Source organism: Chiloscyllium plagiosum, chromosome 25 (genome assembly GCF_004010195.1).
Source record: "Chiloscyllium plagiosum isolate BGI_BamShark_2017 chromosome 25, ASM401019v2, whole genome shotgun sequence".
In the NCBI taxonomy this organism is placed as follows: Eukaryota; Metazoa; Chordata; class Chondrichthyes; order Orectolobiformes; family Hemiscylliidae; genus Chiloscyllium; species Chiloscyllium plagiosum.
The window spans coordinates 27,259,014-27,286,275 of record NC_057734.1 but is presented as its reverse complement, the minus strand read 5'-3'; the positions used below and the strand labels follow the sequence as shown (position 1 = coordinate 27,286,275).

The following is a 27,262-nucleotide window of genomic DNA, read 5'->3' as shown; positions in this document are numbered from 1 at the left end:
GGTTGACCCTCAATTGCCCTCTGAAATGGCTGGGCAAGCCACCCGGTTGTATCAACTGCAACATGGTTGACCCTCAATTGCCCTCTGAAATGGCTGAGCAAGCCACTTGGTTGTATCAACCACTTTGAAGTCTCAAACGAAATGAAAGCAGACAGGCCACCTGTGCATCGGAAATGATAATGGTTGAAACAAGCCTGTCAATCCTGCAAAGTCCTCCTCACTGACCTCTGGAGGCAAGTGCCAAAATTGGAAAAGCTGTCTCACAGATGAGTCAAGTAACAGCCTGACCTAATCGTACTTACAGAATCATACCTTACAATACCATCATCATCCCTAGGTACGTCCTGCCTCCCCTACAGAAGAGGCCCAGCAGAAGTGATGGCATAGTCAGGAGGGAGTCACCATGGGAGTCCTCAAGATTGATGCTGGAGATCATGAAGTCTTGGATAAAACATGGGCAAGGAAACCTCCTGCTGATTACCACATGACGTGCTCTCTTGACTGATGACTCTGCTTCTCCACATTGAACAACATTTGAAGGAAGCACTGAGGATGGCAAGGGTACTGTATGTATTCTGGATGAGAGATTTCAATGTCCTCATCCAAGAGTGGCTCTGTAGCACCACTACTGATCAAGCTGGTTCCAATCAAAAGGACATGACTGCTAGATTGGTTCTGTGGGCATGTTGTGAGAGAATCAATAGAGGAAAGCATACTTGACTTTATCCTCACCGGTCTGCCTGCTGCAGTTACATCTGTCCATGATCGTATCAGTACAAATGACCACCACACCGTCTTTGTGGAGATGAAGTCCCACCTTCATATTGAGAATACCTTGCATCGTGTTCTGTGGCACTATCTCTTTGCTACGTGGTACAGCCTTCAAACAGATGTAGCAACTCGACTGGGGATCCATAAGGATCTGTGGGTCATCTGCAGAATTGTCCTTGTACAAGATCTGCATCCTCATAACCCAACTTGTCCTAACTCAACCACTGCCATCAAGTCAGGAGATCAACTGTAGTTCAATGTAGAGGTCATGCAAGAAGCAGCACCAAGCGTATCTTAACCAGGTTGACAGGTTATTCTGGCCATTAATCTACACTCAATCATCAGTAAGGTGATGGAAGGTTTCATCAGTGCTGTGAAGGAATAACTGGCTGGGTGACATCCAGTTTGGGTTCCACCAGGCCACTCAGTTCCTGACCTCATTACAGCTTTGGTTCAAACATGAACCAAAGAGCTGAATTCCAGAAGTGAAGGGACAGTGGCAGCCCTTGATATCAAGGCCACAATTGACGCAGTATGGAATCAAGGAACCGTAGCAAAGCTGGAGTCCATGGGAATTGGGGCAAACTCTCCAGTAATTGGAGTCATACATAGTACCTCTGACAATAGTTGTTGGTCAGTCATCTCGGCTCCAGGACATCTCTACAAGAGCTACCCAGAATAGAATCCTAGGCCCAACCATCTTCAACTGCTTTGTCAAATGCTTTCACTTCATCATAAGGTCAGGAGTGGGGACAGTTGCCAATGATTGCATCATTTGTGAATCCTCACACTGAAGCAGTCTGTGCTGAAGTGCAGCAAGACATGAACAGTGTATCAGCTTAGGCTGAAAAATGACAAATAACAACATTTTTGTCATAAAATGCCAGGCAATGACCAACCCTAATAAAGGACAATCTCACTACTGCCCAGTGACATTAAATGGTGTTACCATCATTGAATCCAGCCACCTGCCCAAGCAAACCATTGACCAGAAAACGAAGTGGACTCATCACTTGACCTCCCAAAACCTGGCCACTCTCTGCAAGGCAAGTCAGGAGTGTGGTGAAGTAATTCCCACCTGCCTAGATGGGTGCGGCTCCAACAATACTACAGAAGTTTGAAACTATCTAAGATAAAGCAGTCTGTTTGATTTGTGCCACATCCACAAACGCTGTCACTCCATCACTGACACTCAGTAGCAGTAGTGTGTTAAAATCTCCAAACTTCACTGCAGACATTTGCCAAAGATCCTGGGGCAGCATCCTCAAAACCTTTCCACCAAAAGGACAAGGGCAGTAGATACATCAGAACGGCACCACCTGCAAGTTCCCCTCAAGCTGTTCATCATCCTGATTGGAAACATACTGTTGCTCCTTCACAATTAAATTTCTGGAATTCATGGCCTAATGGTGTTGTGGGTCTATCTACGGTCCCTGGATTATAGCACTTCAACAGGCAGCTCACCACCACCCTCAAGGGCAGCTAAGATGAGCATCTCTGGTTGGCCAGTGTTTATTGCTCACATCCCATAAATGAATTAAAACAAAACAATAGGTGTATTAAAACCGTGGAAAAAATGGTGCTGAAAATTATGTTCTTGAAAAAAGACACACTGCTGCTTCATAGAAGGATGTTTTATGGAATTTTTGTTTTAAATCATTCAGGGATGAATGAGGCAAGACAGATTTCCTGTGTTTGACTGGTAGTTGCTGAGGCAGACAGTTTTGCTTTTTAGGGAAAGATGAATGAGCACTTGAAAGCAGAGGGTCTATGGAAGTGAGCAATTTTGGTTTTGTTCTTAAAAAGATATAGTTGCCTGCTTAGTTTTGTGCTGTAAACTTTAATATATCACTTTGACTCTAGTGCTACTGATTCTGCTGAGAATGTTTTGAAGAGCTAGGTCCTAAATAATGATCAGGACTTTGAACCATGTGCCAATTTGTTTTGGATTAAACACCAGAAAATTGGATGTGTAGAGTAGAGAGAGAGATTTTAATTTGTAGGGTCCTTGCAGCAATACTTCGGTGGGGAGGGGGAGAGAGACTGGGTTGGGGCAAACATAGGGTCAGTTATAGTATGATAAAAATATTAATGAGGAAGGAATGGGAATTGAATTATATTGGTGGGGGGGTATTAGAATAAGGAACAGTTGAGAGAAGTTGAAAGCACCTCTAACAGTAGCTATACTGTTAGACAGAGTATTACTTAAGGAAGAAGAGGAACTTGCAGCAAAGGGTACTCTGATAAATTATTTAATTTTGATTTAGACTGGACAAATCAAATTGACAAAAGTATTTAAAGAAGGGTCTTCATAAAATATATCCAAGAAATTTCCTGAGAATAAAATGCATTCAACCAAATCGGGAGCAGGCTGTTTCTGATTATGCTGTTAGAACATCACCTGCAGATCAACTGATACGCACATCCAAATCTGGAGTCTGAGTCTTCAACATCAATTGCAAAGATATAAGGGGTGAGTTTGTGAGGTTGAATTGGGAAGTTAAATTATCTGACAATAGATGAACGATAATGAACGTTTAAAAAAAATTTCACAACTCTCCATAAATATGTTTCATTGAGGAATAAATGCTCCATTGTGAAAGTAATTCATTGCAGCTAATCAGAGCAATTTAGAATGGTTTTAGCTTGAAAAGGTGTTTAATGTTTCCAGGAGTGGTAATAAACTCCAAGGACTGGAATCATTTTAGAAATCAGCAAAGGACTGATGAAGACAGAACACCAGCTATACAAGTAAGCCAGTGAGAAGCTAGTCATTCTCCCATTGTAACAACTGCTCAAAACAAAATAACATCATCTAAAAGTCTTTAAAAGCCTGAGACATAATAAATTATAATGGAGAATGAGAAAATATACAAATATTTTTGTATTTGTTTTTATAGAAGATGTATGCAAATACCAGATATAATGGGGAAACAAGTAATTAATTTCTTCACTCTTTTTTTATTACTGGGATTTAAAAACTAACCACTAGCTTCGGCCCGATGATTTCCATCATATGGCTCTTAGAGGTGGTGATAAAGGTGTATTCTCTAGATTTTGTAATATGCGTGTGGGGAGAAAGCAAGGAGCCACTTGCCAGTTCATCTGACATTCATCGGTGAAATTGCTGGAGTTTGTCAGTAAGGAATTGGTAACAAAACAATTGTAAAATCATGTGACTAGGTGGAGTCAACACGCCTTAAAAGGAGATTGTCCCTAATGGTTATTGTTTAAGGATGTAACTATTGGGATGTACAATGGAAACTGAGAAAAGGGAATGTATCTCGGTTTTTCGAAAGGCATTTGCTAATGTATCACCTCAGATGTCATAAGAATATGAGAATGTTTTGAGATTTGTTAAGATAACAGGCAAAGAACTGATCATTTTCAACTTGGGAAACTTACTGGTATAATGCTGCAAGGGTCAGTGAGCCCTCACTACTTACAACCTTTTTATGGTAGGTGAAGACACAGTACATCAAAGTTTGCTAACAATAACAAACTTAAGTGCGCAACACACCAATGGGATATTGGTGAGTGAGTGGATCAATTGAAGGCAACATGAGGAAATGTGAGATTAACTTTGAGAAAAACAGAAATATCTTTTGATGGTATGAAACTGTTAGATATTGTTTAAAGGGATTTGGGTGACCTTGAAACACAAAGTTAACATATAAGTACAGCAGCCATTTGGAAAAGTAAATAGTATTTTAATTGATTGTACAGATGTTGAAGTACACGAGTAAAGAAGTCTCATTAGTACATAGGACTTTGTACTTCAGGTGCCATTTCAATGTGCAGTTTTGGCCACCTTACCTAAGAAAGGATATACATGCATTAAAGATGGTGCCACACAGGATCACTAGAATCCTTGTTTGAAGGTGTCCTGAGTGGAAAAATTGAATGGAATGCATCCATGTTCAATGAGGGTTGGTCTCATTGAACCATGTTTCAGCCAGAGGCTGGTTCCCCAAGCTGGAGAGTCTAGAATGAAGTTACATAATCTCAGCGTAAGGTGTTGACTGTTTAGGACTGAGAGGAACAGAAATCTTTTCACTCAGGAGGTTGTGCATGTTTGAAATGTTCTACCCCAGAGGACTGTGGAATTTCAGACATTAAATATATTCAAGGCTAAGATCAATAACACATTACAGGATACTAAAGGAATAAAGCGGTGAACACTTTTTGTCAGTATTCACTTTGACAAAGGGCAATGTTAGTGAGAATACAGAGATACAGTCTACTAGATTAGATGGGATTGCGGTTGACAGCGGGGAGGTTTTAGCAATTTTGGATGATCTGAAAATCTGGGTCGGATGGGATTTATTCTCGGATTCTCTGGGAAGCCAGGGAGGAGATTGCAGAGCCTTTGGCTATGACCTTTGTCATCATTGTCGACAGAAGTAGTGCCAGAAGACTGGAGGATAGCAAATGTTGTTCCATTGTTTAAGAAGGGAAGTTGAGACAACCCTGATAATTATAGGCCAGTGAACCTTACTTAGGTTGTGAGTAAGATGTTGGAAAAGGTTATAAGAGATAAGATTTATAATCATCTAGAAACAAATAATTTGAATAGAGATAGTCAAAAGAGGTCTTGTGAAGGGTAGGTCATACCTAACTAACCTTATTGAGTTCTTCAAGAAGGAGACAAAACTGATGGATGAAGGTAAAGCGGTTGATTTGGTATATATGAACTTCAGTAAAGCGTTTGATAAGGCTCTACACGGTTGGCTATTGCACAAAATAAGGAGTTTTGGGATTAAAGGTGAATTGGATCAGAAATTGGCTAGCTGAAAGATGACAGAGGGAAATGTTCATCTTTGAGCTCGGTTACCAGTGGTGTGTCGCAAGAATCTGTTATGGGGCCACCGCTGTTTTGTCATTTTTATATGGGTTAGTAAATTTGCAGATAACGCTAAGATAGGCAGAGTTGTGGATAGTCCCGAAGGATGATGTGGGTTACAGAGGGACATAGATAAGATACAGAGCTTAGTGGAGAAGTGGCAAATGGAGGTTAATGCTGAAAAGTGTGAGGCAATACACTTCGGAAGAAATGACAGGAATGCAGAATACTGGGCTAATGGTAAAATTCTTGGCAGTGTAGATGAATAAAGCAATCTCGGTGTTCCAGGTGCATAAATCCCTGAAAGTTACCACCCAGGTTGATAGGGTTGTTAAGAAGGCATATGGTGTGTTGGCGTTTATTAGTAGGGGGATTGTGTTTCGGAGCCACGAGGTCATGCTTCAGCTCTACAAGACACTGGTAAGGTCATACCTGGAGTATTGCGTACAGTTCTGGTCACCGCATTATAGGAAGGATGTAGAAGCTTTGGAAAGGGTTCAGAGGAGATTTACTAGGATGCTGCCTAGTATGGAAGAAAGGTTTTACGATAAAAGGCTGAGCGAGCTGAGGCTGTTTTCTTTGAAGAAAAGAAGGGTGAGAGGTGACTTAACGGAGACGTATAAGATAATCAGAGGGTTAGATAGGGTGGACAGAGAGAGCCTTTTACCTCGGATGGTGAAGGCTAACATAAGTGGACATAGCTTTAAATTAAAGGATGATAGATTTAGGACAGATATCAGGGTTAGTTTCTTTACTAGTAGGGATGTGGAATGGTTTGCCTGCAACAGTAGTAGACTCGCTGACGTTACAGGCATTTAAATGGGCATTGGACATGCATATGGATAAGAATGGAACAGTGTAGGTCAGGTGGGTATCAGATTAATTTCATAGGTTGATGCAATATCAAGGGCCGAAGGGCCTGTACTGTGCTGTAACATTCTATATTCTATGAATCTTGAAAATTAGCCTTGGTTTTATTGAATGGCAGTGAACAATTAAGAAGTCATGTAGACTAATCCTATCATTCACTCTTATATTGTACTTGCCACCCAGGTCAGAAGCAGTTTAATTCTATATGCCGATTGCGTTTATCCCATTTTAAATTATTGCAAAACGTGTTCTTTAAAACTCCATGGCACTGCTTCAAATACATGAAAATTGTTTTGATCTGTTTACCAAAATATGCAACATGGCTAAGTTTGTGGAAAATTCTGACAATAAAACTATTATTGTCTGTACAGAAAGTCAATCCAGTGGGACTTCACTAGATGTACTACTCGCACTGCTACAAACAGAAGGAGCAAAAATTGAAGAGGAAACAGAGGTAAATGTATCTCCTGATTCAAGTATTTAATTAAAAAATTAGGGTGTTTGTTCAATGAGTAACTGCACCACAAGTTATGTCACAGAAGAAGGTGGAAACATTGAGGAAGTCCCAAGCTGAATCTATTGTTTACTGATTTAATTAAGCCCAGTACTTGGGTTTGGTTTCCCTGGGCTATGAAAGAGGAACATATTCACACTGGCTTCCCACTCCTGTTCATAATCCAACAAATCTATGTGGAGCGGTGAGCTGTTGGCTGAGAATAGGCTTGTGTTAATCTATGATTTTCCCCTTAGTCTCATGAGCTGTTAACATTTAATCTGAATTTCAGGTTTTTGCAGTTTATTTATTCGGTTTGGAAACCTGTGTGGAAGAAAACTGACACCGATTACTAAAGACAAAACTAGTTTCTTCTTCAATTGTACCATTATTTCCACTTACAAATGGATTATTTGTTACAGTGCTTTCTTTTAAACAAAGGTGTCTAAGAGTGTTATTTTTTACGAGATTAACAAATGGCTATTTAGATTTTGTTTTAGTATCCATTCCCAATTCAACATTTCTAAAGGAGGCAGAGACCAAGTCTATCGTGTCTACTACATCAGCAACATAACTGATCTATTTCATTGCAGTCATTGAGAAAATATATTGTTGCACGGCAAGAAGCAAGTTTCTTACTAGGAAGTCATACTGAATTAGAGACAGACCCTTATTCTGTTTGTTTGAAAATTTCCATATTCAAACAAAATAGAACATCTTTAATTACAAAACAAGTAATGTGCATATGGGCAGCAACTGGTGAGCACATAGTTGAGTGTTAAATGCTTGTTAATTGATACATTAAAGTCTAAGCGTTGAAGCATCTATTTGGTACAGATTTTCAATGATAAATTAGTGATTTTGAATCCAGTTGTTAAACCATAATGAATCTGTTCTACATGTAAAGATTAGTTGTGCCTGTTCATATGAATGTTATGTATTGTAGATGCGTGATAAGATGTGTGAATCACTGTTTTGATTTTCTCCTTGGTTGCAAAATGTAGACATTTTGAGAAAGCTCTTGATGTTTTTAATCTCTCATTTTCAGATCATGGCACAGGAGTTTCTGGATGGCGAGGTGCCATTGGACATTTTCATTGAGCAATATCAGAATAAAAGGAAACTGGCTCATCAACGGCGGGTAAAAATTGAGAAGATGCAGGAGATTGTTTTAAAAGGACCAGGGTTAAATCAAGCACGGTTACCACAGCTACCAAATGAGCCAGTACAGACAAATCAGAACTCTAACTCCATGGAATCAAACACTCCCCCTGTTATGCCTAGGAGGGTTCCACCACCCCCACCTGTTCAAACTGGTGCCTTTCCCACTCCATTTACAAGTGCGGCCCTGGGAGCAGAATCAGTACCTCCTTATCCAGTATCTGCTGCTTTCCCTCCTATCCCACCAAGATCTGGATTCAGTGCTCCAATTTCCACATCTCAATTAGGTTATCCACTACAGTACAGGCCACCTTGTCCTCCACCAGTCGCTCAGAAAGCTGGACAGCGTCCTCCTCAACCAGGTTTTATTTTGCAGTAATTTTACAAAATGGGGTCCGTTGCACTTTTTGTGTAGGTGCTTTTAATTCTGCTGAAGTGTTTAGTGTCTCTCAAAGCATACGTGACCTATATTTCTATGATGGGGAACTACATCTTTTGTGTTAGGAGACTGCAAATTATAAGTTTCCTTCCACATGGCATCTTTAATAAGAATTTCAGAAAATTATGTATAGCAACAAAGTTCTATTTTGTGGCAAACACTTTTTTTGGATAAAATGTTCAAAGACGTAATGGGGCCTTTACCCCACTGTTTCAATTTTATAACTCTTTTTGAATCTGTTGCACTTTTTGGATAGAGACCATTAGTTGAAATTCATTAGATTCAACTGATGCAAACATTTACATTAAAAAAAATACAAGTACTTACATAGGAAGTGAATTAAAATTTAAGATTAGCCCAGTAGCAGCCGATTTCTGGAAATTTTAGAGCTAAGTTGATTTGTTCCTGAAAATTTATATTTTTCAGCTTTTATATACTGTAATTCTCCATAGACTGACCTTGGCAGGTCTTGGTATGCTAGCTATTTTGGTTCCTATAGAAAGGGTGGGGTGAGGACACCGAAGATTTGTGTCTATATGTCTATATGACTGTGTGATTGGGTATAGCTTTTTTTCCAACTTTCTGTTGAATCTGAACTGTTTTTTGAAAGGGGGGAGGTTTGCTCATCTCCGTTATTTCATATGAATAGAGTAAATTGGTTGAATATTGATTATTTTTCACTTCAATGTCATGCTAAAGTTTCTTAACTAGATCAGTTAAACAGGATTGGCCAGAAAGCTGAAATATTGGCTTGTCTTATTATTACATGTACCAGCCACTTTAAATCTTTACAAACCTGTGACTATACAGTGCATTGTTCTCTTTAGCCACTTGTGACTTTTGGCTTTAATTATAAAGCTTGATTAAAAACTTGTCTTCACACCAAGATGAAAAGGAATGTATCACGTCAACTGTCTGTTGTATGCCCTGCCTTTTGAAGTCAATGTATCTGAATGTCAGACTTGCCACAAGTTTCTGCCTCTCTTCGAAACATTATAATCTACAACTAACTATCCTCCTCAAGTTTTTCTATTGAGAGTTACAGGAGCTAGATTCTATTTTAAGTGGTTACCCTGTAATGAAATTCACTTAAAATTGTGCAAGTATATTGAGTAAAAAAAAGTTCAAGGAAGAGTGTCAGATGACCGTTCCACCAGATGAATTAGGAAAACTGTATTACTTCAGATTTCTTCTAAATCCGTAAGCTGCATTGCACAGTTGTCTCTTTTATCTGATCAATGATGCATATTAAGCAGTTCCATTCAGGGTTTAAAAGCAAATGGGCTACTTCATTTATTAGCAGAGTCATGACTCAAGGTATCATATGGCTGAATATTGAGTCTGAACATATGTTTGTAATGTGCCTTAGCAATATTTGTCATAAGGGACCGTGGAAAATGTTTTACTTCGTAAACTTGTGATGCTCATGCGAGCAGTACTTTTATGAAAATGTATGTATTTTGGGGAAATGGAGTGGGAGGAGGAAGGGGAGTATTGATGGTAAGCAGATTATTTGACTATTTAAACTAGTAGTGTGCAGTATGTTGAATAACAAGACTGTAATCTCCTATTGTTGATATTAAAATTGAGCAAATTAGTTTGGTGGTAAGATACCTTCTGTTAAAATGTGCTATTACAAGTGACTGACAGTTCACTCTCTTAAATGTATTTTGTTATGATATTGAAGTTGCATGTTGAGTTGCACAATCTCTGTGGCATATTTTGCCATTTACAGTTCAGTCAAGTAACATAGTAACATTTTAAATCTAACAATTGAGCAGTTTGTTTTTTGAATATTTGTGGGATAACTTGGTCCAATTGCTTAAATTGGCTTGAAAGATTAATTGTCCGCAGTTTTTTATTCCATCAAAAATTGAAAACGGTTATGATAGATGGTAACTATGTGCCTATAATAGGAAAAACTCAGCACTTCAATCTCAAATGTTTTTGAAGTAAAATATTTGACAACACACTTTTGTGAAGTTTGTAGTTCAGAACTGTTTATATTAATTGTTGTAGTGGGTGAGCTACAGGAAGTTACCTCAGAATATTTTAATCATTCTATTAATAAAATCCAAAGTACTATAAACATTTTTCCTGTGACTCTAGTTTAAATTTTTCAAGATTGTCAGTAATCCATGTCCTTTAATGGCCATGTGAGTCATGAGCTGAGTTTGATCTCCTCTTAACATTACATTATTATAATTAATAAACATGTATCGTGCATATTTAAATGGAAAATTAACATCATTAGAGCGAAATGTGAGATACTGCTAAATACTGCTATATTTTCAGCTTTTAGTTTGAACAAAACAATGTCTTACTGCAATGCTGCATTTCTATGCATGTGTCTTTGTTACTCCATCTAGTGATGATGTCCATAAATAGCCTATTCATAAAGGCTCTGACTCACGTTGCAGTGTATGTAGAGTGCACAAAATCCTTACAGCAACAAGCAGTGTTTTAATTGGAATAATTTGTGAAAACTGATGTCCATTGTGAAGCATATTAAGTCAATGCAGATAAATTATTTTAGTATTGGCCTGGATTTCATGCACATCTACAGTTCCAGAAAACACTATCTTTATTGCTCTCTTGGGCTTCATAAGTTAGTTTATTTCAATGATGGGTATTTCTGCAGCATTTTTTAATGTAACAAAGTACCCCATGGTACTATGGATGTTCTTTTGCCAATAGAGGAGGTGATTGATTAAAAGATAATATAGTTGTATTTTTTAATATGAACTAATGAGAGAGGCTTGTTTAGAACCCATATTAGAGCACCAGTGATTAGATTAAAAGATGGCAGGGGATCTGCTCAGTGGACCAGTCTGGGAAGAGCAAGAATGTACAAGGGTGTTGTGCTGGAGAAGTTTGGAGTGTTCATGGTAATGGATGATTTAATGCGCTGTGCCATAGTGAACAGTGGAAGACTGGGTATGCAAGAAAGGGAAAATCATTTAAGAGGTGAATTTGTGTTATGATGAAACTAAGTCATTACTCAGTGTTTGTTTCAAGCTGATGAGTGCCTGGGTATGGAGAGATGAAGTGGTTAAGGTGACTGAAGCCAGCAGATTGTCAAATTAAAAGTTCAACTGGTTCATGAATGTCCTCTGGGGAAAGAAACCTTGCTTATGTGATTCCAGACACAGTAATATAGCTGACTGAAACAGCCTAGCAAGCATCTGTTTTCAAGCAGGTGATTTACCTTCACCTCCATGAGGGTAATTTGTAAACAGCAATTGATGCTGGCCTTACCATTGCCTATATTGTATGATTGAATCATAATGAGTAGCCATACAGGTTGGTGATGTTCCATTCATCAGCTCGTCTATCATTGATCAATGTTTATGTGAATATGGGAATGAAAGCAACCTGGAAAAGTTTTGAAAGTGATCAAATTGAGTTGTGACAGGTTGAATGAAAGCAAAGATGGAGTTAGCACATCCAGGATAAATATGGGGATAAAATTAGTCATGAATGACCATCCCATTGACTGAATTATGACCCATACACACCAGTAAGTTTACATGTTTAAATCCATAGGGTTGGGAAATCTCATAGGGTTTAAGTATGGGTGCTTTCTAATTAAGGTTTGTGTTTTTTTTTAAAAAGCAGGATATTGGCTGAGGACTTGAGCAGTTTCAATTGTCTTGAGGGGCACTTGGTCTAATTAGATTAGATTTAGATTAGATTCCCTACAGTGTGGAAATTCGGCCCAACAAATCCACACGAACCCTCCGAAGGGTAATCCACCCAGTCTCATTTCCCTCTGACTAATGCACCTAATACTATGGGCAATTTAGCATGTCCAATTCATCTGACATCTTTGGACTGTGGGAGGAAACCCACGCAGACACGGGGAGAATGTGCAAACTCCACACAGACAGTCGGCGGAGGCTGTAATCTAACCTGGGATCCTGGTGCTGTGAGGCAGCAGTGCTGACCACAGAGCCATCATGCCAATGTTCTTCCATTGATAGTGCAGAGTTTTGCCAATCTTTGCCCATCTAGGATCTGAACATGGAAGAACATCACATTAGCTGTGGGAGTTTCTCTGTGGACAGAACTTATCCAATGACACCAGGCGAAAGTGAGGACTGCAGATGCTGGAGATTAAAGTTGACAGTGTGGTGCTGGAGAAGCACAGCAGGTCAGGCAGCATCTGAGGAACAGGAAAATCGGCGTTTCAGGCAAAAGCCCTTCAGGAATCATCAAGGTCTTATCCAATGACACTTGAGACAGGTGAGTTTTAAATCATTACATTTTATTTATGAACCAGTAAGATTACATGAGAACAGTTTTCCTGATGGCTCAACGAATAAATGCACTCTGTGGAAGCCTACAGTTGGTTAGAATAGCACTGAAGATGAATAAATTCAGTCTCGCTCTTAGCAGAAAATATACATCTTGTTTAGTGTGGGGCTGAACATGAAATAAATTTGGAATGCACTGTTTGGGAAAGATATTGTCCATAATTTCCCTAGTTGGGATGAAAGGGAGAAACTAAATTTTTCTTTGCAACAAAATTATTTGTGACAATGATGATGTGTACTGTTTTTAGTTTTCTCAATGGAGCTCGGTGTGAGCAATATTCCCAATGGATTGCTTTGAATGCAGAAGCTAGCTTAAGCTTTTGGAGCTTTCTAGTATGCAATGCTTGATATTTATTGTTTGCCCAACGTGATTGGGTTTTGGGGCTGCTGCAGTAGGCTGTAGGTATTCAGAGGCAGGGATAAAAAGTATTCAGGTTTTCTGCTTTTAACCAATATTCAGTACGTGAAGATAGGACTGGTCTTGAATTCCTGCATTGTCATAACTTTGCTTAACAGTCTGTGCACATAAATGAAAGCAAATGGGATAAAGTTCCTTCAGTGCTACATCATCAGTACAAAACAGGATTTCCTGGTTTCCACTCAGCCTTGAGTGGCATACTGGATGACAGCCACCACTTATACTAAACCCTGATAATAAGCAAACATAATGGGAGAGGGGGAACAAATGTGTAAGCCTTTCAAAGCATTAAGGTAAAGCATTCTAGACATTAACTGAATATGTTGGGGAATGGCTGAGATTCCAAAATCCCATTTTATAAATTCCTCCTTTATAAAAGCATTTGCCCTTGATTAGGATCTGCATGTGCTATTTCTGTTTTATCATCAAAAGTTAGTTGGTGTTGCTGAAATGTCACTGACAGTAAAGATGAGAGATTTATCTAGGGGCTACATTGGGACCAAACTCCAGGCATTAGGCTGGAAGAGGAACAGACAAATGTTTCAAGTAGCAAGTGAGTGCGAGAACGCTGCATAATGTTGTCAGAAATATTAAATCAGTATACACACATACTCAAAATATGAACTTACTAGGGTAAAATTGGAGGTAAGAACATAAAGTTATAGACACTGGTGACCAGATTACTTGCAGAATCACAAGAGGCCTGAGATCAAGACCAAGTAAAATAACACAGACCAAGTTAAATTTTGAAGTTAAGAACATTGATTGAGGAGTCAAAAGGAGCAAATTGCTGCAGTTGTTGGAATCTGTACTGAAAACTACAAATGCTGGAGGTCACAATGGGTCAGCCAGAATCCATGGAGAGAGAGTATGCTAACATCTCAAGTCTAGATGACACTCGAAAGCTGAAGTGAAGTGTGGAGGGGACAGCATTTATGCAATAGTTGGGGTGGGGTGGAGGTGTTATGGTGATGGGGTGCAGAGTGCTGGTGGAGAAAGGATGTTAATACAGAGGAACCTCAATTATCCAAAGGACACTGGTGGGAAGTATTTCATTCGGTTAATTGAATGCCAGATAACATTGGGACCATGCGATCTTGCCGGATAATCTGATATTCGGGCAATCGAATGCTGGATAATCGAGGTTCCTCTGTAGTTCAGGTTAAGTGATCGGAATGTGAGAATAGCAGAACACTGGTGTGGCTAGCTGCCAGACTGGAAAGAGAAGCCAGTCCCACTGGGATGAGGGGAGGGGAGAGAGGACATGGAGACAGAGCATGTAACAAGTAAAGCTAAATGAAGGGGAAGAGATGGTAGAATATAACCAGTAAAGTAAAAGAGAGGAAATACGAGCTGATGCACAGTTTAAAGATGTTGAACTCAATATGAAGTGCAGAAGGATGTAAAATGCCTAGTCTGAAGATGAGATGTTGTTCTTCCAGTTTGTGCTGTGATTCACTGGAGCATGCAGCATGAGCACCAAAACCCTTGGCTGCTGGGAAAAAAAACATTAGGAACCAGTTGAGATTGAAGAGAATGGTGTCACACTGGATCAGTTCCATAAGTTCTCTATTTCAGGACAAATAAAGAGCAGATGCAATACTAAAGACAGAAGAAGGTTAGAGATAGCCAGAATTAGCTTTTGAGGTTGAAAGATGTGCTAACAACAACAAAACTCTAGCTTATCACAAGGAACAAACTCAGCTGTTACAAATTCTCCTCTTCCTTGTATGCCTGACAAGTTTGGACAGTAGGTAAAGATCTGCAGAAGAAATCACATCCATTTTTCAAAATGTAGGGTTAAAATTTTCCATCCCAATAAGCCCCAAATGAAGAGGTGTTTGACGTTGGACGAATGTAAAGGACACTGAAATGCGATATCCATGAAAGAAAAATCAGTAATTTGACTACTTGATCAGAACTGAAAAGTCTCAAACTTGGATTGCCACTTTCCACTTTGCTGAAATGGGGGTCAATCTGGATGTAGTCAAATGATGGATACTACAGTGAGTGTGAAGATTGTGTAAGGTAGATAGAGTATGGCATTAGCAAAACGACATCTTTCCTTCCCTTGGTAGATGTGGAGACATCTCATCCAATGCAGGTAACATCAGACTTATGCGTAACCAGCATTATTAATGTCTGCTCTGAATTTTTTAGCCCAACTAATGTCCAACTTCTCTTTGCCTAGGGATGACTACTGCAGAAATTCAACCTTAAAGGCATCAAGACAAAGAAGCTTTAAGTTGTTAATGCAAATGTTCTCAGCTTTTTCTGAGGCAGGATATCGCTAGCCAACAGTATCATCCCTTTCCTATCTATGCACCATTCACTTCCACCCTGTCCTATCTGAAAGGTAGCATTACTTTTTTACCTGGGTATTGCAGATTTTCCAATCCTCAGGTAGTGTGTTTGCATAGCAAAAAAAAAACAATAGTTGCCATTTAACTTGCTGGTGACACTGTGTCTCAACTGCACCCACTCCGTGCCAAGCAACATTCAGTGAGCTGAATAAGAGGATGTGACCCAAGGCATACAATAGATAAAAAGTTTTTGTTTGCATTGGATCAAGTGGGAAACCGGTGACACTGGTCACAAGTATGCATTAGTAGCCCAGTAAGCCACACCATTCTTAATTCATTACTATGGGAAGAGTTTCAGTTGGCGGCAGAAAATTTTGCAAATGATAAATGTACAAGTTACAGTTAAGAACAGGGGAGGGAGGAAGACAAGGGACCAATGGGGATTGACCAGATGTGGGATCAAGCTGAGGTCAGAGAATGAGGGACAGACAGGTAATCGTGCCTGAATTAAAATCTTATGGCTTTTAAATGTTACTTTATAACATTTTACTCACTCATCTATATCTGAGTGATGACCAAGGCTGGCTTTCCACAGAAGTGCCAATGGACTCAGTTAAGGATTCTTAACAATCAAACTTTTTTGAATTTTAAAGAACAGGTGGTCCCAATTTATGAATGTCTGACTTACAAAGAATATCACAGATTAATGCTAAATATCCAATATGCACAAATATTTACTTGTGCTTACAGATTTCAATATTTGATATTTCACAAATTGACTTGGGAATATACTCCAGAATGGGACCTCTGTAATCCTGGGGTTATTGATAGTGAAGTGAATTATTGCTGTTCAAATTTATTTTGCTTTTGGATACATTTTAATTCTTAAATACTAAATAAAATATGTAGCTTGTTACTTATAGATAATGGTGATCTCCTTTCAGCTGACAAAATGATCAGGAGAGCAATGGACACCCTGAACGTTCTAATTAGTGACTTGTAAATTGTTATTTTTCTAAAACATTAACCCACTCACTCCAGTCACCAGGTATATTTTTAGATCAAGGGGCATGTGGTATTCCAGGAAAATAACCTTGTTGCTATGGTTACAGTTCATGTTGCCTGCTACCCCAGAATTGGTCAGTTGCTAGGTTAATTGCGAATGTAGCAGGACTCACAGCTAACAAGTCATTGGAGAGGGAAACCAGGAGCTTGATGGGTTCTAGTTGTCTTACTGGTGGAAATATCATCTCCATATCTACGCTGTCCAAGCTTCTCAATATCCTCAAAGTTTCATTCTTCTGAATTCCATTGAGTATAGACCCAGAGTCCTCAACCAATCTTCATATGACAAGCCTTTCATACCCAGGATCATTCTAGTGAACCTTTTCTGGTCCCCCTAAGGCCAATACATCCTTCCTTAGACATGGGGCCCAAAACTGCTTGCAGTATTCCAAATGTAGTTTGCCTAGAGCCTTATACAGCCTCACCAGTGCACCTCTACTCTTTAACTTCAAGAATACCAGAAATACATGCTAACATTGCATTTGCCTTCCTAACTGCCAAATGAAATAACCTTAAAAGCATCCTGAAGTAGGACTCCTAAATTCGTGTTTCAGATTTCTGAAGCCTTTCCCCATATAGAAAAGTGTATTCTTCCTACCAAAGTGAAATTTGCACTTTTCCAAATGATATTCCATCTGCCACTCCTTTGCCCACTCTCCTAGCCTGTCCGACTGCAGTCACCCCACTTTGTCAACACTGTCTCTTCCCCCACCTCCTATCTGACCTTCTAAGCCCCATTTACCTTTTCACAGTATCTCCATGGTGTCTTTAGAACTGTTCACCAATAGGGGCCACTGCAGCAAAATGGGGTGGGGGAGATTCAGTACCGGTCTGCTCAACTGCTGCCTGTATGGGTGTCCTGGACAGTGCTGCTGTGGCTGGGCAGGCTCCTGGTCCAGATGTTCACTTCAAAGCTCTTCCAAAAGGAAGTAGGTGAGTTTTTATCCAATCTGGGTCAGAAATGGAGATTATGACTCAGGCTAATGTCACTAACATGGCTAGATCCATATCCATGTTGAGTTAAATATCATCTTTGTGAAGCAGCATGATTATAAATCTGCATCAACAGTGAGGCTGCAATGATCCATCTGGTGTTCGGGTAGATTTAAGGATTTTCTCATTCTATCAAATATGTCAGATCAACAAACAAGCACAGCTAAGTGTTAATAACCGTTTATTTCCAATTTCACATTTAAAATACATGTTTTCATACATGAAATTCAGAAACATGGCTGAAGACCGTTTATGTAGCAAATTTGTTACACCTTGACTATTCCTAATAAATATACCCCACCCATTAAAATATCCACTTACAAAAAGACTTTCCTCGATAGATTTCAATCGAAAAATGTTGTTTCCCAGGAAGGTATGTACAAAGCTTCTGAAATTATTTTACTAATATTTCATTACTTCATGGATAGTGTTGCTGACACTTTGCAGCAAATCGTCAAATTTTCTGTCCCGGCAGCAATGCTCAAGTGTACCAGAACACTTTAACAAACTTTGTAGAAAAAAATTCAATATAATTACTAACAGTCTGATTTATGATAGATTTCTCTTCACAAAGGCTCCAAATGAATAGTTGCTCTGAGAACAGTTGCTTTGATGTAGCTCCTCCCATTCTATCCCACTTGACCAGTCTGAAAATTAATCTATGCTTACAATAATGTGATTATTCTGTGATAAGTTAGCGCCTGTCCTTTACGTTCCAAACAAATTATTTTAGTTTGATTGGAAGCAATCTGATAAAAACAAGTAATTTGATAAAATGAACAAGTACATTTCTGGAATGTAACACTGCCGTCTGATGAGCAGCAGGGAGGAGACCATCCCTTCCCCCTTCCAAAACACTGCAGACATTTTCATTCCTTTCTTCAATGATAACTTCGTAAATGAGAAATATAAGTTGCGTCGGCTGCATTTAGCTGCAAAACAACATTGGATAATTACCAAAAGGCAAGATTATGCTCTGGTACAACCCCACTATTACCCTAGCAGCAGGAGTGGTGACGGCGTGGACCAGGGGGCTGTCGGGAAGATAAATTTTCCTGTTAAATACTTACCTGGTGAATAGGTGAGTAGGCGGTAAGCACTCAACAGGAGTGGACGCTGACACTGGGACTGCTGGGTACATGAACCGAGCAATTCAGGCTTTGGCTGAATTCATGACACTCCATGTGTGTAATGTCTCCTACCTGTCGTCCTCCTCTAACCAAAAAAAGACCCTGAGTGGAGGGTTGGTAAAGTAAATTTTTTTTTTCTATTTATTCCATCTCTCTTGGCAATTTAGAGCAGAGGGAATGGAGGCTAGGGCAGTTGCACGCTCCTCTTGCAGAATGTGAGAGGTGAGTGTCACCATTAGTGTCCCTGCTGACTTCACCTCCGAGAAGTGCACCCAACTCCAGCTCCTCTCCGACCACGTTAGGGAACTGGAGCTGGATGAACTTCGGTTCATTCAGGTGGCTAAGGTGGTGATAGAGAGAAGTTATAGAGAGGTAGTCACACCTAAGTTACAGGATATAGGTAACTGGGTGACTGTCAGGAAAGTTGAAACTTTATTGCTGGAACAGCACAGCAGGTCAGGCAGCATCCAGGGAACAGGAGATTCGACGTTTCGGGCACAGGCCCTTCTTCAGGAATGAGCAGAGAGTGTTCAGCAGGAGAAGATAAAAGGTAGGGAGGAGGGACTTGGAGGAGGGGAGTTGGAAATGTGATAGGTGGAAAGAGGTCAAGGTGAGGGTGATAGGTCGGAGTAGGGTGGAGGCGGAGAGGTCAAGAAGACGACTGCAGGTCAGGAATGCGGTGCCGGGCTGGAAGGATCCGGCTGAGACAAGGTGGGGGGAGGGGGGATGAAGAAACTGGTGAAGTCCAAGTTCATCCCCTGCGGTTGGAGGGTTCCCAGTCGGGAACCTCGCATTGTTCCAGCAATAAAGTTTCAACTTTGATCTCCAGCATCTGCAGACCTCACTTTCTCCTCGACTGTCAGGAAAGGAAAAGGGAATAGGCAGACAGTGCAGAGACCCCCTGTATACTGTTTTGACTAGTGGAGTGCCACAAGGATCGGTGCTGAGTCCACTACTTTTTGTCATTTATATAAATGATTTGGATGTGAGCATGAGGTATAGTTACTAAGTTTCCAGATGACACCAAAATTGGACAGCGAAGAAAGTTACCTCAGATTGCAACGCGATCTTGATCAGATGGGCCAATGGGCTGCGAAGTGGCAGGTCGAGTTTAATTCAGATAAATGCGAGGTTCTGCATTTTGGGAAAGCAAATCTTAGCAGGACTTATACACTTAATGGTGAGGTCCTTGGGAGTGTTTCTGAACAAAAAGACCTTGGAGTGCAGGTTCATAGCTCCTTGCAAGTGGAGTTGTAGATAGGATAGTGAAGAAGGCGTTTGGCATGATTTCCTTTATTGGTTAGGGTATTGAGTACAGGAGTTGGGAGGTCATGTTGTGGCTATACAGGACATTAGTTAGGCTGCTTTTGGAATGTTGCATGCAATTCTGGTCTCCTTCCTATTGGAAGGATGTTGTGAAACTTGAAAGGGTTCAGAAAGAATTTACAAGGATGTTGCCAGGGTTGGAGGATTTGAGCTAAAAGGAGAGATTGAATAGGCTGGGGCTGTTTTCCCTGGAGCGTCGGAGGTTGAGGGGTGACCTTAGAACATAGAACAGTACAGCACAGAACAGGCTCTTCAGCCCACGATGTTGTGCCAACCATTGATCCTCATGTATACACCCTCAAATTTCTGTGACCATATGCATGTCCAGCAGTCCCTTACCAGGCAGCATCCTGGTAAACCTCCTCTGAACCCTCTCCAAAGCATCCACATCTTTCCTATAATGGGATGACCAGAACTGGACGCAGTATTTTAAGTGCAGTCTAACCAAAGTTTTATAGAGCTGCAACAAGATCTCACGACTCTTAAACTCAATCCCCCTGTTAATGAAAGCCAAAACACCATATGCTTTAACAACTCTGTCCACTTGGGTGGCCATTTTAAGGAATCTATGTACCTGCACACCAAGATCCCTCTGTTCCTCCACACTGCCAAGAATCCTATCCTTAATCCTGTACTCAGCTTTCAAATCCAACCTTCCAAAATGCATCATCTCGCATTTATCCAGGTTGAACTCTATCTGCCACCTCTCAGCCCATCTATGCATCCTGTCAATGTCCCGCTGCAGCCTACAACAGCCCTCTATACTGTCAACGACACCTTCAACCTTTGTGTCGTCTGCAAACTTGCTGACCCATCCTTCAATCCCCTCATCCAAGTCATTAATAAAAATTACAAACAGCAGAGGCCAAGGACTAGGCCTTTGGAACACCACTTACCACTGACTTCCAGGCAGAATATTTTCCTTCTACTACCACTCGCTGTCTTCTGTTGGCCAGCCAATTCTGTATCCATTCAGCTAAGTTCCACTGTATCCCATTCCTCCTGACCTTCTGAATGAACCTACCATGGGGAACCTTATCAAAAGCCCTTGCTGAAGTCCATATACACCACATCCACAGCTCGACCCTCAACTTTTCTAGTCCCATCCTCAAAGAACTCGATAAGGTTTGTGAGGCATGACCTGCCCCTCACAAAGCTGTGTTGACTGCATTTAATCAAGCCATGCTCTTCCAGATGGTCATAAATCCTATCCCTCAGAATCCTTTCTAACACCTTGCAGATGACAGACATGAGACTTACTGGTCTGTAATTGCCAGGGATTTCCCTATTTCCTTTCTTGAAGAGAGGAATTACATTTGCCTCTCTCCAGTCCTCAGATAAGACTCCAGTGGTGGCGAAGCAATTGCATTTCTCGTTTCCCAAAGCAGCCGAGGACAAATTTGGTGTGGACCTGGCAACTTGTCAATCTTAATGTTTGACAAAATTTTCAGCACATCAGCTTCCTCTATCTCTATCCATTCCAGCATGCACACCTGCTCTTCAAAGGTTTCATTCACTACAAAGTTCATTTCTATCGTAAAGACAGAAGCAAAAAACTCATTTAGGGCTTTCCCTACCTCCTCAGACTCCATACACAAGTTCCCTATGCTATCCCTGATAGGCCCTACTCTTTCTTTGACCATTCTCTTATTCCTCACAAGTGTAAAATGCCTTTTTGTGTTCTCCCTAATCCGTTCTGCTAAACCTTTCTCGTGCCCCCGCCTGACTCTCCTCAGACCATTTTTGAGTTCCTTCCTTTCTTGCCTGCCTGTAATCCTCTAGAGCTGAGCTTGACCCTAGCCGCCTCCACCTTATGTAAGCTACCTTCTTCCTTTTAACGAGAAGCTCCACCGTTCTCGTCATCCAAGGTTCCTTTATCTTACCCCTTCTTGCCTGTCTCAGAGGGACATATTTATTCATCACTCGCAACAACTGTTCCTTAAACACAGTCTCCACATGCCTATAGAGCCTTTACCATGGAACAATTGCTCCCAGTCCATGCTTCCTAACTCCTGTCTAATCTTATAGAAGTTTATAAAATCATGAGGGGCATGGATAGGATAAATAGACAAGGTATTTTCCCTGGGTCGGAATGTCCAGAACTAGAGGGCATAGGTTTAGGGTGAAAGGGGAAAGATATAAAACACACCTAACAGGCAACTTTTCACACAGAGGGTGGTGCGTGTATGGAATGAGCTGCCAGAGGAAGTGGTGGAGGCTGGTGCAATTACAGCATTTAAAAGACATCTGGATAGGTATATGAATAAGAAGAGTTTAGAGGGATATGAGCGAAGTGCTGGAAAATGGGACTTTATTAGGTTAGGATATCTGTTCTGCATGGACGAGTTGGACGTAAGGGTCTGTTTCCATGGTGTACATCTCTGTGACTCTATGTAGATCATTGGGATACCTTCCGGGGAAGGTGGGACCTGAACTGAAGGGGCACTAATATGCTGGGCAGGAGCTAGACCTCTTCAGGTGGGTTTGTTAGGGGAATGGGAACTGGAGCTACAGAGCAGAGGATGAAGTTGCTGATGAACTTGCAGATACAGCATGCAGAGAAGCTATGAGGAGGGATAGACTGTTGATAAGGCCATGTTGCAGTCAGTGTGTTGGGTTGAAATGTGAGTATTTTATTGCAAGAGGTATCAGGAATAAGGGTCATGAACTTAGTTCCAAGTACTGATCAATGGTCTATGATGTTGTGTCCATCAGAGACTTGGATATCTCAGGGGCTGGAATGGTTGTTGGATGTTCCAGGGTTTAGATGTTTCAAAAGGAATAGGGAAGGAGGTAAAAGAGATGGGGAGTGGCACTGCTAATCAGGGATTGTATCACAGCTGCAGAAAGGGAGGTTATCGAGGAGGGTTTGTCTACAGAGTCAGTATGGGTGGAAGTCAGAAAAAGGAAAGGAGCAGTTACTTTATTGGGAGTTTTCAACAGACCCCCCCAGTAGCAACAGAGTTATGGAGGAGCAGATTGGGAGGCAGATTTTGGAAAAGTGCAGAAGTAACTGTTATTGTCATGGGTGACTTTAACTTGCCTAATATTGATTGGAACCTCCTTAGTTCAAATAATTTGGATGAAGCAATTTTTGTAGGTGTCTAGGAAGGGTTCCTGACTCAATATGTGGATAGGCCGATGAGAGGGGAGGCCATATTGGATTTGGTGCTCGGCAACGAACCAGGCCAGGTGTCAGATCTCTCGGTGGGAGAGCATTTCGGTGATAGTGATCACAACTTGCTAACCTTTACTGTAATAATTGAGAGGGATAGGAGCAGACTGTAATGGGAAATATTTAATTGGGGGAGGGGGAATTAGAGTGCTATTAGGCAGGAACCAGAGTGCCTAAATTGGGAACAGATGTTCTCAGGAAAATGCATGACAGAAATGTGGAGGTTGTTTTGGGAGCACTTGCTGATAGTGCTGGATAGGTTTGACTCACTCACTGAGGCAAAGAAGGGATGGCAGGTTGAAAGAACTTTGGGTGACAAGGGATGTGGAACATCTAGTCAAGAAGAAAGAAGCTTACTTAAGGTTGAGGATGCAAAGATCAGACAGGGCTCTAGAAGGTTACAAGATAGCTAGCCAGGAAAGAACTGAATAATGGACTTAGGAGAGCTAGAAGGGGCATGAAAAAGCTTTAGCGGGTAGAAATAAGGAAAACCATAAGGCATTGTACACATAGGTGAGAAACTAGAGGATGGCCAGGGTGAGGGTAGGGCCGATCAGGGATAGTGGAGGGAACTTATGCCTGGAGTTGGAGGAGGTAGGGGAGGTCCTTAATGAATACTTTCCTTTAATATTCAGTAGTGAGAGGGACCTTGTTCGTGAGGACAGCACAAAATAGGCTGATATGCTCGAACAGGATGATGTTAAGAAGGAGGATGTGCTGAAAACTTTAAAATGTAAGGATAGGTAAGTCCTCTGGACCAGGCGGGATATACCCTGGGTTACTACAGGAAGTGGGCAAGAGATTGCTGCACCTTTGGCGATGATCTTTGTATCCTCATTGTCCACTGGAGTCGTGCCAGATGATTGGAGGGTGGCAAATGTTATTCCCTTGTTCAAGAAAGGGAATAGCGTAATCCTGGGAATTACATGCCAGTCAGTCCTACGTCTGTGGTAGGCAAATTATTGGAGAGGATTCTGAAAGACTATTTATGATAACTTGGAAAACCACAGTTTGATTAAAGATAGTCAGCATGACTTTGTGAGAGGCAGGTCATGTCTCTCAACTTTAATGAATTCTTTGAGGATATGATAAAACAGTGGATTTTAGCATCAAATTTCTCAGGGTAGGCTCATTCAGAAAGTAAGGAAGCATGGGATACAGGGAAATCTGTCTGTCTGGATGCAAAATTGGCTGGCCCATAGAAGACAGTGATAGAAGATGGCTAGTATTCAGCTTGGAGCTCGGTGGTCAGTGGTGTCCCAATAAGGATCTGTTCTGGGACCTCAGTCCTTTGTGTCATCAGCCTCCACCGTTCCACTTCCTCATCCAAGTCATTTATAAAAAATCACAAAGGTTGGTGGAGTGGTGAATAGTGGTGAGAGCTGTTGTAAGTTGCACTGGGACATTGACGGGATGCAGAACTGGGCTGATAAGTGGCAGGTGGAGTTCAAACTTGAAAGATCTGAAGTGATTCATTTTGAAAGGTTGAGTTTGGATACAGGTTAAAAGTAGGATTCTTGGGCAGTGTGGAAGAACAGAGGGATCGTGAGGTGCATGTCCATATAGTCCTCAAAGTTGTTACCAAAGTTGATAGGTAAAGTGTATGGTGTGTTGGCTTTCATTAGCAGGGGAATTGGGTTTAAGAGCCATGAGGTTATGCTGCAGTTCTATAGACCTCTAGTTATGAGTGTTATTATTTCCCCCTCTGACTCCATTTTGATTAATCCCTGCCCTTCCCTTCCCTTTCTTGATCATTTTAGCATTGCCCTTTGTTGAGAAGGGCACTGTTTGTCATTGGCCACTTGGGTGTTTCCTTTCTTCCTGGTGGTGGAATATAAATAAAGATTTACACAATTGTTGTTCTTCACTGTGTCCTACACCTGCACACATGTGACATGATGTTGGGAAATGAATAAACACTACTGTGGTTAGGCAGTAGTGTGGGGGTTTATTTAAAAAAAAAAATGGAGCCCTATTAGACAACACTTGGAAATATTGTGTTCAGTTCTGGTTGTCACATTATAGGAAGGATGTAGAAGCTTTAGAAAGGGTGCAGAGATTTACTGGGTTGCTGCTTGGACTGGAGGGCATTTCTTATAAAGAAAGATTGAGGGAGCTAAGGCTTTTCTCATTGGAGTGAAGAAAGGTGAGAGGTAACTTAATAGAGGTGTACAGGATGATGAGAGGCACAGGTAGAGTGAATAGTCAGACTTTTTTCCAGGGCAGAAATGACTATCGCAAGGGGCCATAACTTTGACATCTCTAAGGTGACTGGAGGAAGATTTAAAGGTTGTCTCTTTACACAGTGCATTCCACGCACTCACCATTCTGTCAGCAGTGGTAGTAGAGTCAGATGCATTTGGGACATTTAAGCGACTCTTGGATAGACGAATGGATGATAGTAAAATGGGAGGGTATATAGGTTAGTTTGAACTGAGAGTAGGATAAAAGGTCAGCACAAATAGAAGGGCCAAAGGGCCTGTAGTGTGCTGTGCTGTTCTATGTTCTACCTTTTCCAAACTTTGACCACCAACTGCAAGCCACATCCCATGAATGAATAAGAAAAAGTCAGTTTGAACAATAAATGCAACACGGTACTCAGAGAACCTGCTGCGTGTCTCACACTTTGTAGCAGTATATAGGTTTCAGAAAGTTCTGAATTTGTCGCGAAACACTTTGGGATAGCCCAAGGTCACAAAGTGCTATGTAAATACAATGGTTCCATGTCTGGCTTTCTCTCCCCTGACCCACCCCCAACATGAACCATTTAAGAATCCTCAGTATCAGGTCCCTGAAATCATGGGCTCATGGGGTAGCGGAATTGCCTTAGGAGGAGAGATGGAGGAGAGTGGAAGTGGTGAGCCTTTGGAATTCTTTGCACTTCCACAGCCCTCTGGAGCAGTCACTGATTGTTCATGACTGCGATCAATAGGATTCCAGACATGTTTTTAAAAATCACCAAGGGATATCTGCAAAAAACAGACATTGAGGGAGAAGATGAGCCATGATCTAGTTGAACCACACAACAGGCTAGAGGAGCTGAATGGCTTATACCAACTCCTATTTCCTATGTTCCGATCCCATTTGCAGAAACAAATACAACTGTTAGAATAGACTTGCCTGAGTATCTTTCTTTGCCGGGATGTTGGGTTTTTGGAAAAGTGGTGGCTTCTTGGAAATTTCCGGTTTAGAAGGTGGCTTTTCATCCTCCAATATTTCATCACACATTCCTCCCAGGTCATAGTGTTTCTTCCTTAAATCTCCCAGTTTCATTCTCTCCTGCTGCAGTTTATTTTCCAGCTCCAACACTTTCACCTGGATGCAGGTCAGAAAGCGGTCCGTTAGAGATTTCAAATCCCTCGAGTGCTATGACATAATATTCCCCAGGTATTAGGAATCAGGGAGAAAGACTCAAAAGCTTAATTCGAAAAAAAAATTGGCAAACTAGATTTTGTTTGTGTAGGAGGAAGAATGATAACACAGACAAGTGACGTAAACCAGAAATTTCAACATATACTGATGTCATTGCCAAACCCTATTTCACAATGTCGCAAGCAATTCAACAGTATGTCTAATGCCAAAATAGGCAAGTTCCTCAAGACCTGAGTTCAATCAAGGTGGCTATTTTGAAAATGTAAAGAGGGCGAGTGAGTAGAGAGGAATTGCAACAATGTCATTAATGAGGGTTTCCTGCTGAGTGGCTGACAAAAGACAGAAAAACTGTAGATGCTGGAATCTAAAGTAAACAAGCAGGGGGCTGGGAGAACACAGCAAGCCAGGCAGCAGCGGGAGATGGAGTGGTCAATGGTTTGGCTGTAACCTGCCAATCAATACAACCAGCTTGGTAAAAACAATAACTGCAGATGCTGGAAACCAGATTCTGGATTAGTGGTGCTGGAAGAGCACAGCAGTTCAGGCAGCATCCAAGGAGCTTCGAAATCGACGTTTCGGGCAAAAGC

General features: G+C 41.0%; 2 protein-coding genes across 3 annotated transcripts in view; one reads left to right on the top strand and one right to left on the bottom strand.

Moving 5' to 3' along the window:
• vps37ba (VPS37B subunit of ESCRT-I a) overlaps positions 1 to 10,670 on the top strand; it is a 38,742-nt gene extending 28,072 nt beyond the window's left edge. Inside the window, exons 3-4 of the mRNA XM_043715783.1 lie at positions 6,856 to 6,938; positions 8,026 to 10,670. Of these exons, the coding sequence (XP_043571718.1) occupies positions 6,856 to 6,938; positions 8,026 to 8,517 (575 nt within the window). The 3' untranslated portion in view covers positions 8,518 to 10,670. The remainder of the gene's footprint in view (positions 1 to 6,855; positions 6,939 to 8,025) is intronic.
• A 7,170-nt stretch (positions 10,671 to 17,840) lies between these two features.
• LOC122562696 (huntingtin-interacting protein 1-related protein-like) overlaps positions 17,841 to 27,262 on the bottom strand; it is a 139,597-nt gene continuing 130,175 nt past the window's right edge. For both annotated transcript variants that reach the window (XM_043715781.1, XM_043715782.1), the window contains 2 exons: positions 26,424 to 26,618; positions 17,841 to 18,604 (listed from right to left, as the gene is read on the bottom strand). In XM_043715781.1, the coding sequence (XP_043571716.1) occupies positions 18,554 to 18,604; positions 26,424 to 26,618 (246 nt within the window). In that variant the 3' untranslated portion in view covers positions 17,841 to 18,553. The remainder of the gene's footprint in view (positions 18,605 to 26,423; positions 26,619 to 27,262) is intronic.